This window comes from Drosophila subpulchrella, chromosome 3L, assembly GCF_014743375.2.
Source record: "Drosophila subpulchrella strain 33 F10 #4 breed RU33 chromosome 3L, RU_Dsub_v1.1 Primary Assembly, whole genome shotgun sequence".
NCBI lineage: Eukaryota > Metazoa > Arthropoda > Insecta > Diptera > Drosophilidae > Drosophila > Drosophila subpulchrella.
Genome location: NC_050612.1, coordinates 27,745,985 through 27,758,622, shown reverse-complemented (window position 1 = coordinate 27,758,622; position 12,638 = coordinate 27,745,985). Strand labels below are relative to the sequence as shown.

The window sequence follows — 12,638 nt, the reverse complement described above, 5'->3', positions numbered from 1 at the left end:
TTTAAGCAAAGCCAAATATAATTTTGCTATAAATCAAATACATAATGCTTTTGTAATCCCTAAACAGTAAATTTTCTTCAAAGAGCACCGAATTAAAAATACCATTGCATACTTTTAGACAGCTGCAAAAAAGATATCATATCACACGTGATTTGTACAATAAATTTTATTTCACAGTTTTGTTTATGGACTTTGCTGGTTTTTCAAAAATGAATGCAACATAAAATATACAAAAAGTTTTGTTCTAGTGTAGCAGTTCAAAAAGTCGGGCGAACGAACCCAATTTGAACTTGCTCATTTCCCATTGAATCGAGGCTTTGTAAGTGTTCGTATGTATGACTTTGGAAGCTGCTTTGGTGCGTTATTTGAAAATTTAATTATTTCACGTTGCGAACACCAGAGGCCATGGAAAAAAGGGTTTTTGTGAGCAGGCCGACAGAATGGGCCATTGATTGCACTCTGATGATGTTGGTCTAGTTTTTCCGAGCCAGCTCCCGCTGAGCTTGCTTTCGGATTGAATGTTCCCAGAACATATATCTATTTTTTTTGCCAGTAAAAATAATTTTGTTGCAGTTGCATTTCAAAGAAACCCCTAGAGACTGACCCACAATTGATGGCGAAAAGTGAAATGTGAAAATGAAATGGAAAGCATGCAATCAATAAACTTTAAAAGCATTTTATGGAACACTAGCAGGAAACAGTCAATAAGTAAATAAGTCATTTTTCACATGGTTTTTCCATTTCCAGAAAAAGTAATAAATTGTTATTTTATTATTTAGCTGGCATTACGTCTCAATTGCAAAATGTGTGACTAGCAATAAATATGTAGGGCAATCATAATATTTACATACAATTCTCTTACTGATTTAATCAAATAATAATTAAACACTAAAGCTTTATAACAAAAATGTAAAGGAATTAAAATCAAATACCTTAAAAGCCACAAAAATCCTTTAAAAATAACTAGAGCCCCATTCTAAAATTGCAACTAGAGCTATTTTATGTCCATAAATAATTGCGGAATTTCATCCGCCTTTTCGGCTTGTGTTTATTTAGCCCGTTCTTTGCTGATCCGAAAACTGAGTGGAGACAACTTTTTTAATTAAGCAATAGTTAAATCTGTAGCAACAACAGCGGTCAAAAATCCCATCAAAACTTTCAACTGTAAACAACGAAATTATGTTATGGCCGTCCGAAGTGGTCACTCCGCCCTCCAAAGCCCACACAGATATGGCCGAAATCCATTCCCAAATATTCAGCATGTTAATTAATCTGTGGTCTTCCAGCCAAGACCAAACAACTGACCAATCCCCCATCTCCCGTCTGCCAACCCCTTGTGCAATTTCGCAGGCCTTTCCTCGGAGGAGAAGCTGCACGGCGTGAAATACATTACGGAGTCCTTTGTGGGCTGCATCCGCAACGTGGTCCTGAGCTCCGGCAAGGCCGCCTCCGACCTCCTGCCCATCGCCCCCCTGGTGGCCACCAAGCACGAGAACGTCAACGAGGGCTGCTCGGACATGTGCGAGTCCCGGCACAACCTCTGCTTCGTGGGATCGCGCTGCATCAACCACTACGGGGGCATCTCCTGCGACTGCTTTGGCACCCACTACGAGGGCGAGCACTGCGACATTTACAGTGAGTACTTTTGGAAAACCATGTGTATAGATGTGCCGAGTGTCCTAGAAGTTACTGAATGATCTAGGAAAATTTCAATTTATTTCTGATAAATAGAAAGAAATTATCCTTACAGTAAGTACTTTTGGAAAACCATGTATATCGATGAGCAGAGTATCCAGGAAGTTTCTGAATGACCTAGAATAATTAAACTTTATTTCTGATAAATAGAAAGAAATTATCCTTCGTGCTTTACGCAACAAAATATCTTAAAACCTATTAAACAGGTAATAAAATTTTGAAACCAAATTTTAGCTACAAAACAGAAGGTTTCTTATAAAAGAAAATAAGTAGAAAATATTTGAAAAAATGATTTGAAAGTATCTTTTTTAATAAATACAAGCATTTTTCCTATGAATATTATATACATAAATATTCAACAAGCTTACAAGGAATGTTTTATTTTTAAATATTATATGTGTATTTATATCTACAAAGGAATTTTAATATTACATTATTTTCTGAGTATTCTGCCTAAACTAAATGATTTGTCTGTAGAATTTTTAAAATATGCTGAATAGTTAGTTTCTAACTATTTATGATTTACATATCTTGAGACAACATTGTAAATTCATTTTTCTAAATTCTATAACGTTTTTAAATGAACAACAAATATTTTCCAAATATTCTTTTCGCTCTGAATTTTTTCCCAGTGCCATTCACATCCATCTAACTCTGCCTAAATCCCAATATATCTCTGCATCTGGACATGACCCTAGGGGCGCCATTTTGTTTTAATTATAAACTATGTTTGTTTGCTAGCGGTTAGCCACTGGCACTGAACTCCCCTTCTGGCCGCTACAGTTTTAAACACGCTAATGACCTGACCATAAATTATGCAAAATAGTGTTTGACTTTTTGACTGCCGGCCAGCTCCGGCCACACCGGGCAGAGTGTGCGCAAAATTAGTTTGTTAAGCTCAATATATACACCCCCATCGACCCCCCTTCAGCAACATCCGACATTCAGTTAATGACATAAAGCCAATTCCAGGCCGCCATAATCTCAATTAAGTCACGCGAGGCCATTATATAGGCAGACCCATTAAAAATTGAGCAGCTCGTTTATGTTTTTTGACATTGCACAATTTTCAGGGGTCTTTCGAGGCACTAACTTCACATTCCACCACGAAAATGAGAGTTGGTTTTTTAGACTCCAAAAGGAATTTGATTTACCCTAACTTAGAATTGTAAAATATTGATAAAAATATTACTGGATTATTTATACATTCTATAAAGGGCTTAAATTAATAATTTCATTTAACCAATTTATTAAAATGAAAGCCCACAAGATTAAAAAATATTCTTTGATAATACTGAAAAGCATCTAATTAAATTAAAAAAATGAATTTCTGCGTCAATAAGACAATATCAAACTGGAAATGCAGTAATCCTCCCAAACCGAAATCAGTTTCCCTGTACAAAAACCTCAATAACCATAAAATCACGTAACCTAACTAAACTAAACTCTAGTTAGGGCATCTCAACATGCATTCTTCAGACTTAGCCCCCCTAAATTTCAAATGTTTGCTAAAATTTGCATGCAAATGATGACCAACACATGCCAGGCATGGTAGAAGTAAAAATCCAAAATAAAATCCCGACTTCGCGGGTGGCAGTGAAACTAAGCGGAGTGTCCGGGGGAAATGTTTTCGGGGAAAGTGAGTATGGTATTGATGCAATGGACAGCTGCGAATTGCAAAATGAACAAAATAGAAAGGGGGAAAAAACGCTAACGGCTGGCCGTTAGCCGTGACAGCGTTGGCCATTTTGGAAAATGCCGCGTGCCCTCTATCTGTGCATTTTCCCTCCTCTATCTGTCTAAATGGCGTCTGTCAAGGACATCGAGCGGCCGCCGTGACGTGTGAGTTTGTCAAGCATTTACAGGGCCAGCTGCTGATGATGCCCCTGCAACTGATCACAATTACGTAACGAGCGCCGGCAAGTGCAAGCAAATTACACAGATGTACCTCGTCCACACGCCCACTGAGCCACCACCCACCCACGCCCACCGCCCAACGCCCACCGCCCGCTGGTTTGCCGGTTGCATGTTGAACTGCTCCTGGAACGGAAACAGTGTCAGGCCATTAAAACCTCGCACATTGCGAGCGGTAGAGCTAGACAACACAGGAAAAAATGAAGGTGTCCAAACTGGAAAACAAAAATGGTTCCAAAAGTGTACAAGAAATTCTAGGGTTTCGCATTTACTAACGAAGATGTCTAAAAGTATGCCACAATATTTAAGGAAGTTTAAGGGATATACTCCGTAAGACGGAGATAAAAAAATTCGCCTCCAAAAATTAGAAATAATATCTTAGCGTTGACACCTTGGTCTTTGAATAACTTTAAAGCATACGTCATGTAATAAGATATCTCAAAAATGTTAAAAACTTTAGGTGATCCTGGTATTTTTAAGTATTTTTACTAAAAATAATGTAACTGACATTAATTAAAAAAAATCAAAGTAAATAATGTTCTGATTATGTTATAAATCAAACAAAACAACATATATTCCTTTTATCTGAATTTAAACGAAACAACATTATGATTCCATAAATATATTATTACAAACAAATTTTTTATATGTTATGTTATATGTTCATCATATTTTTTAAAATCAGGAATCTATAAATTTCTTAAGAACATATTTTTTCCCACTACTTTGCTTAGTGTATGAAAATACAGAAAATTCGTACAGGGTACAAGGGACACGGGACATAATCAAACGCAGACGCTTTTGTAATGCAATAACTAAAATGACAACTGCCAGTACAAGGACGAGCCTGTTCATGTGCATTTCACCCTGAATACAGCTCCGCAAAACCCCTCCTTACACTCCCCCATTCCGATTTTACAATTTTCCATGGCAAAAGTGTCAACGAAATGCGTTCAGTTGGGGAAATCATTAGCCCCCGAAAAACCAGGCATCAACATTTGTGAAAGAGACTACAAGATTTTTCGCCTTCTTCCGGCATAAACGAATTGAAATGCCAGCAAACAGGACAGATTGAGGGTGGGGCGGCATGTCCTGTGAGGTCCTGTGATATGATGACTCCGGGCTTAGTTCATCTCTGGACTTTTGGCCGACAGTTTTCAGCTCAACTGGCATTCATGATGCAGCAGCCGGAGATGCTTTTTTTGGCCCAATTCAAGCTGAAATTGCAATGGATGCATATTTTGGGAAAAGTTTTAAATTGGACAATAAAAATACCTAAATTTCATTTGCTAACTTCCGTTTATTCAACCTACTGAAATTATTTATGATAATTTTTTGACTATTTTTGGCTTTATGCTGCGATACAAAAAATAGAAAACAGCAGATTGCGGTCTGCCCTGCCCAAATGAAAATGTCACACCTCCAATTAGAGCCATGGCTTTAATAGATAATTTATTTATAAATCATGATATCTATGTATAGGCCTTCTTCCGATTAAACGTGACATATAAATGTTTAAAGGAATGTCACACTTATAATTGGTTTGTTATAGCTACTACGTTGAAAGCCTTTTAGATAATCCGCTAGATATGTTTACCCCATCTAAGTTGGCTTTTCGTTACTAAGTCATACTCCATAGACCCAAGCAGTTTGGTGTCTGTGTTTCAGTTTGTTTTACTCAAACACAAACATTGCCACAAATTGCTTGAGTACACAAATTTGCAAGTTAAACTTGAGCGAAAATCACCAATACAGTGTACTGCAATCTCTAAATATCTCCAAAAACCAGAATGACTCATCGCGGAGTTTCCTTTTCGGAGTTTTTTGTAAAAACCCCATCTAGTCGGTGCACCGAGCTGAAGGCCCAAAAGGTGGCCAATGAACTGGTGATGAAAAACAAAGAGGTGCGGGACAAGTTGTTAAACAATCGATTACCCACCTATTCGGAACTCCGAAAGATAATGCGATCGGCGGGCAGGCAAGCGGACCTAAATCCGGTCACCTATAAGAGCATGATGGAGATACGACAGTCACAAATCGATCATAGACGTCTGAAGAGTATCAAATCCTCGGGAGACTCTTTTGGTTATCAGGCTCGCATCCTCAATCGCAGTCAGTTGACCAACGAGTTCGGCCAAAAACAGGACATCTTTCGCAAAAATCTCGAGCTCCTCGGGCGGATCAACAAGACCAATCGACTGAAGGGCTGCATTGATAGCTTCAATCGCCATTATCCCGCCCTTCAGCCGAATCGGAGCAAGATCCGTGAGCTGGCAGACCGTCTGAGCCAGGAGAACAGGCAACTCGGTTGCCGCCTTTCGCAGGTCAAGTCTAAGGTTGGTAGACAAACATACAAGTTAGTTACAATGAATAACAACATGGAATGGTATATATCTCAATAACAATGTGTTTTAAATACCTCCATATCATAACTACTAAAGGGACATAAGAGAACTACCCTGCAGTCTATCAGAATTAAATTATCCGATACCCTTTTTAATGTTGTTTGCTCGATATCTATAGTGATATAACAAGATATATTACAAAACAAATTCCTAAATCTTTCTTTTTAAAAATATCTGTTACTTTAAAATCGAATCGATATAATATTAAAATAATTTCCTAAGACTTAAAGAATTTTCAAGAAATGATCATCGTTTAAGATCTTAATTTCCGACACTTAAGGCATTTTGATCCCATAGCATGTGCAGTATTTCAAATATATTTCTTATGTATAGAAATACGAAAAATCCTGATAATTTACCCCACAACTAAAGGTGGACTCTCACAATCCTTGGGTGGCGCCCGTCAAGCCCCTTGAGCAGAAGGCCTCTGAACAGACGGTGAAGGCATTTCTACCCTATATGCCATCGCCCCGGTTGGGAAAACGTACTGCCCATGTCCTGTTGCGTCCCATAATATATTTCGATTTGGCAGTAAGGGAGAACAACCAGTTCTTGGGTCGATTACTCCTGCAACTCTACACGGAACTCAGTCCGGAGGTGGTGCTGCAATTTGTGCGAATGGCCACCCACAACGATGTAAGATGCCATCGGTTTGTGCGAATATTTTCGGATCTTTGGATGGAGGGAGAACTTGTGCCGCATGGCAACGATCCTTTGCGTAACCATCACAGCGTAAAGTACTCCTTTCTGGAACCCACCAAGTTGACGGGGGTGATCTCGTATCCGTGGGACTATCGCCACCACTTTCCCCAGGGTCTCCTCAGCTACACCATCAGCTTCAAGCCCTCGGTGGTTCCTTGGCAGCGGGTCATCTTCGGACGGATCTGCGGTGGCCTCAGGGTCCTCCAGAACTGCCACGAGTTCAGCACCAAAAATGGCAAAATGAAGAAAACCGTGATTGTCACACGGTGTGGCCTGCTCTAATGGGAGTCCATACGTACATCGCCCGGCTCATTATGCACCTGCATTAACATAAGCCAAAAAATTGGGGTTGGAGTGGCAAAATTGTAGCACACCTTTGTGGCCCAATGCAGCAGAATGTTTTTTCTCCAACAAAATGCAAATAAAATTGTGAAGTAAGCTAGGTTGTCTGCGTGGGTTCTGGGCACTGGGAAAAGTTTAAAGCTCTTATTAAAAACATGTCCAAAAGTTTTTGGGAGGGAACATTCCTACAAATCTCTTCCAAATTCTTGGGTCTAAACATTTTCTAAAAAAAAATTTGTCTATCAATCCTATAAAATTCGAATAATTTTCCTAATAATTCAATCTATTCTTTATTATTCGTAAAAAAAATTGAGATAAAAAACAAATGCTTGGTTTAAATTAAGGTGAATAAAATAATTTTGTAATAAAGGCAACAGTGCGTATGGGTAATAAATTTTGAAGCCAATGAGCAGATCCTAAATCAAATAAAGGGCTATTATAATAAAAATAATAATATAGAATTGCTTCCAAACTGAATCCATTCATAATAGGGATATATTATAAATATATATATTTTTTAAATAGAAAAACTCTCAGTGTAAGGGTTTTAGGGGTGATGCGTTATCGGCTGGGCGTGGCCCACGTGTGCTGTGTCAGATAAGCGGCCAAAACGCGGTTGCTGTCACGGCACCACCCAAACCACCTATCATTCCCAACCACTTGCCACTGCACCACCAGAGGCTGCACACAAAAAATGCATGAAAATTGCGCGTTACACGATTTGCACATTTGGTCCTCGGACAGGACAAGAGGCTGGGATCAGGATCTGGAACAGAACCAGGGGAGAGGGAAACAGGACCACGACGAACATCAGGCGAATGCCTAAAGGGCACCATATACCAAACAATATAATCTATTTTTGTGGCCCACTAAAGCGTTTTTCTTGCATTTTTCTTTTCTTTTTTTGTTCTGTGTGCAGCAGGCAGATAATGCACAAGTGGCAGGGGACTAACAAAAAAACGGAAACGAGGGTCAAAGTTTCAAGTACTCCAGCGGATAATTCGTATGCTGATATATACGAATATGCTAAATCCGCCAATTTATATTTTTTCACTTCGAGAGAGTTAACAGGTGTTTGCTACAAACGTTTTTTCTGGTTGTGGTTATTATATCCGGATTACAAATTTCGCTTTGACTTGTCGATGATGAAAAAATATTTACCTACAAATTATGTTGAATTTTTTATATATTCCTTTAAATACTTGATTGAGTGGTAATAAAAATGTATATTTTACAGTTACCTTCTTTTTTAAGTAGGTTCTTGACAAATAAAAATTTAAAATATTTGCCTTGCCTACGTATTTATAAAACATTCCTTATTAATTTTAAGAGTACCAAGCAAATAAACTTCTTTAAATAGGAGTGGAACTGCAATAAAATAAGTGTGCAAAATTTCAGAAATTAATATCTTTTGTTTAATATTTTTTCAGCGGCCACTATAATTACTTTACGAGGAGCTAGCTATGTATCCTACAGGATATACGACTGGAAAGATCGAGTGCATTCCTCCACCAGGCGTATAAGTCTGATGTTCCGTACGAATTTCGACGATTCAGCTTTATTCTACGCCAGTGGAGAGTCTCTGAAGCATCAGTATATAGCGGCTGCCATTAAAAACCAATCGATTCATGTGGAAATGGACTTTGGCGACAATGTGATGAGTACCATACTCACAGATGACTTGACCCGCGGATATTGGCACAATCTAACGATTCTACACGAACAGCGAACGGTTAGCATAATCCTGGATCAACAGCAAAAGGTCCTAGAACTACCAGCCACCGCGAGTGGAAATCTTCTCTTCGATCCGGAAATATATTTCGGTGGTGGACCGGAACTGCACAAGAAGAAGGGTCTGGCATCCCATAACAATTTCGTGGGCAGCCTGAAATATGTCTACTACAATGACATCTCCATACTGTACGAACTGCAAAGGGGAAATCCCAAGGTGCACTATCACGGTGAGTGGAGGACAATTTAATATCTAGTGTAGCGATTTGCCACCGACATATTTGGCATACCTTCTCTGACGAACCTATATCTCTCTATCTGTATCTCGGTGCTCTTGGTTTCTGGGTCAGGCGTGCTGGAGGCGGAGTTCGTCGAGAACGAAGTGAATGTCATACCCATCACCTATCCCTTTGCGACATCACACATTTGGTGGCCCATAAATCACGCCGAAGAATTTAATATTAAATTCGATTTCCGCAGCAGTCGGCCGGGCGCGGTGCTGGCCTACAGTGACGTAACGACCAGTGCCGGAAATGGCTTTTGGGAGGTAAGTGTGAGCATTCAAGCAATCATCCATGAGTGCACTGGAAATATTGGGTTCTGGGAATGTAGTATATGGATTATATCGGGAATAATAAATGTATTTCGATTATTCCCTTCATTGATTGAATAATTAGCATTGGCATTCCTAAAGTTTAGTAACATGAAAGTATATATATTGATTATATCATATTTACAATTGAAGAACTTGAATGACGATCGACAACAAATATAAAGGTTGAGACATTACAGTGATGTAATTTATTTTTATCGATATACGATTTATTCTAAATATTAAATATAATTTGCGTTTGATATGTATTTCATTAGGAAATTTCCAAAATCAAAAAAAGACTAATAAGTAGTATTCCAGGGATATGAATGAATTGAAAATTTCTTATACCCTTAAATCCCTCTTCATGCAATTTGATGTGCAACATTGTTTCTCTGAGTGTACTAAGTACACATTGCTTGAGCTTTTGAGCTCCCCACACGCATTACACACAGCCACAGGCACGCACACACATAGAACAGCTGGACGTTTCCACTGAGAGACGTGCTGCTTAAGACGACTTAGCAGAGCGAAAGAGACGTCGACTGAGAAAATGAAATGCAAATCAAATGTGCATGTGGTAGTGTCTGCTGTACGTGTGTATATGTATTGCTGTGTATGAAACTTGCATTGCAATTGCTTGTGTTGCAGCCCCAAATACACCCACATTCATACAAGTTTTCCAGGACTCACAGGCATGCTCCATAAGTCTATATGTAGCACACATTGTGGGGCAAACGAAAATGTACCCAAAAATACCGACTGCCATTGGGAATGCGGAAAATGCAATTAAATTTAAGCGCTGCTGAGTGAAACTCGACTCCGGCTAATGCAATGAAAAGTCAAATGAGCTTAGTGTTTTGTAATTGTTTGGCATTATTCATTTCGTCGGTAGCCCAAAGCGATTGTGTACTCCAGCAAGGACAGTATTTTCTTAAAACATTTATTTTCTACATTTTCGAATAGCTTTTGTCAGAAGAAATAAAATCGCATATCTTAAAAGTGTATCATTATATATATATATTTTTAAATAAATGTATGCTTTTAAAGATTTAACATCTAAGACATTTAAGCGTTTACATTGCCTATTTTTCTTCGAGTAAAAATATTAAAAACGTTTTTATTTCGGACTGTTTACCTTAACCTTACTTATAACATACCCCGATCCTTTAAATATAATTGTTTAATTTTCAGTAAAAAATTCACTGGATTCATTTTTATTTTGAGAAAATTCCCCTTATATCTAAATCATTAAAGAAGTATTTCTAAAATAATTTTTTTGAGTAGCAAAGAAATACAAAAAAATACATGATATTAACCAGAATAGCCGTCCAATTTTGTCATTCCATGTTTTTGTTCCATTCAATGGTCTGCAATTTATTTGCTATAACAATTTTTATAGATTTATGACATGGCCGTCGCATTGCAATTGAAAGCAACTTAAATGTTTCCATGAAATACCAATTTATAACAAGACAAGCAGAGAGATACTGGCCCAAACAGATTGAGGTCCGGCATAAAAGTGCGTTGTAATCGATCACAAAAACAATTCAACAGTTTAATGTCAATCGGGTAACAATACCTCCCCGAAAAACCCCACTAAATCCCCACACACTGAATTCCCAGAGAGTTGATGTTTATATGGATGTCAGTAGCATTTATCTGTATTTAAACAAACAAACAAACCTTGTCTTGGCCTGTCCGAAAACGTTTATTTGGCTACTTGTCATTTCGGCAAATGCTTCGTAGAACGTACTAAAAGGAATATTCATGTGTGCCGGCCGTATTTATTTGCATTTTATTGTTGATTTTGTTCCTTTTGATTGCAAGTCGCACTCCCCCCTTGAAAAATAAACCCAAAATGTCACTGCAGAGACTCTGACTTATTGGCATTGCAATAAAATTGCGTTGTAATGCCAATGAATATTTATGCCGCTAGCCATTCAATTTTGCATCGACTGACTCTACGGCTTATTTGCCATTTGCCGTTTGACGATTTATGCGCACCCAAATTAATGCTAAATTGATTGTGTCAGGTTTTATAATATGGCTCTGTTTATATTTTTTATATGTCGAATAATTCAAACACTGCCTGTCAATTCGGGTGGCCAGACAATTAAAGTAGAAATAATAGCTCTAGGGTCTTAAGGTAAATTTTTGTAACTACTGTTGAACATATTAAGATTTTTGTTCAGTGTTTTTTTTTATTAAAGCGTAAATAATTTTATGAGGTTTTTACTCGAAGGTGAAATACAAATCCCTTGGATTTAAAATCACACAAGTAAAGGTGTCTAAAAGTATGCAATAATTTAATTTCAAAAGTTGATATAATTTTTATATTGCATACTTTTAGGCACATTTACAAACGATTTTAAAACCATGAAGATTTCTTCGCATTTGCTGCTTACATTTTGTTTTTATACATGTTTTGAATAAATGACTTGATTAGATATGCCAAATAAATGAATAGTTTATGTTAAAAATCAGGCAAGCTTCGCGGTTTATCTTAATTTCCCTCGTTTAAAGCTATTATGTTGACCGCGGTTTTATATTTGCGCGACGTCCTATCTGCATTTGGCCAACTTCAAAAACGCATCAGTTACAAGCATTTATTTATTTACTGTTTACCCCGGTGTAGGCCACAAAATTGCCACCTGCGTGTTGCGTATGGAGCTCAACAAACTAATAAATTGCCAACAGTATTTTCGCCCCCTTCTGTCACTCATTCAAGCCCCGAAATACCCAAAAAAAAGAAGATAAAACGCCCACAGAAGAGCACAAACAAGTGTATGAAACACCGAATGTCATGTCACATGCTGCACAGGGTGATTGGGTTTGGATTTCGGGGGGTGTGACATAAAAACTATGCGCCCGCATAAATCGCGAATCACAAATCGAAAATCGAATTTATTGACAGCGCGCAAATGGGCGAAATAGGCAAACAAAACAGCCAAACTCGCGGTGGCAACGGAGGAATAAAAATGATTTGAAATATTGTCACAGAGTGCGACGAATGTGTCCGGGTGGGCGGAGAGTGGAAGGCGTGTTTGCCTTTAAACATAACGCCCTGACAAAAATCTAATGAAATATGCAATAAAATCTGAGTGTTTGCCATTTCGCATAGGCGGCGCAAAAGCGCAATTCGCAATGAGCATAGATAAATATCGGGTATATACCAAAAACACACACACTCGCCAGCTTGTTGGTACATTTATTTATACGGACATGTACAAATCGCATCTGTGCTGAGCTGTGTT

At 38.2% G+C, this 12,638-nt stretch overlaps 2 protein-coding genes across 7 annotated transcripts in view; both read left to right on the top strand.

Moving 5' to 3' along the window:
- The window catches only part of LOC119555597 (contactin-associated protein-like 2), a 70,836-nt gene that overhangs the window by 19,253 nt on the left and 38,945 nt on the right, over positions 1–12,638 (top strand). For all 6 annotated transcript variants that reach the window (XM_037867092.1, XM_037867088.1, XM_037867087.1 and 3 more), the window contains exons 6-8: positions 1,351–1,635; positions 8,489–9,019; positions 9,140–9,336. In XM_037867092.1, the coding sequence (XP_037723020.1) occupies positions 1,351–1,635; positions 8,489–9,019; positions 9,140–9,336 (1,013 nt within the window). The remainder of the gene's footprint in view (positions 1–1,350; positions 1,636–8,488; positions 9,020–9,139; positions 9,337–12,638) is intronic.
- LOC119555599 lies at positions 5,242–7,149 on the top strand. The gene is made up of 2 exons (XM_037867095.1): positions 5,242–5,945; positions 6,387–7,149. The coding sequence occupies exons 1-2, from the start codon at positions 5,400–5,402 to the stop codon at positions 6,996–6,998; spliced, it is 1,158 nt and encodes a 385-aa protein (XP_037723023.1). The 5' UTR covers positions 5,242–5,399; the 3' UTR covers positions 6,999–7,149.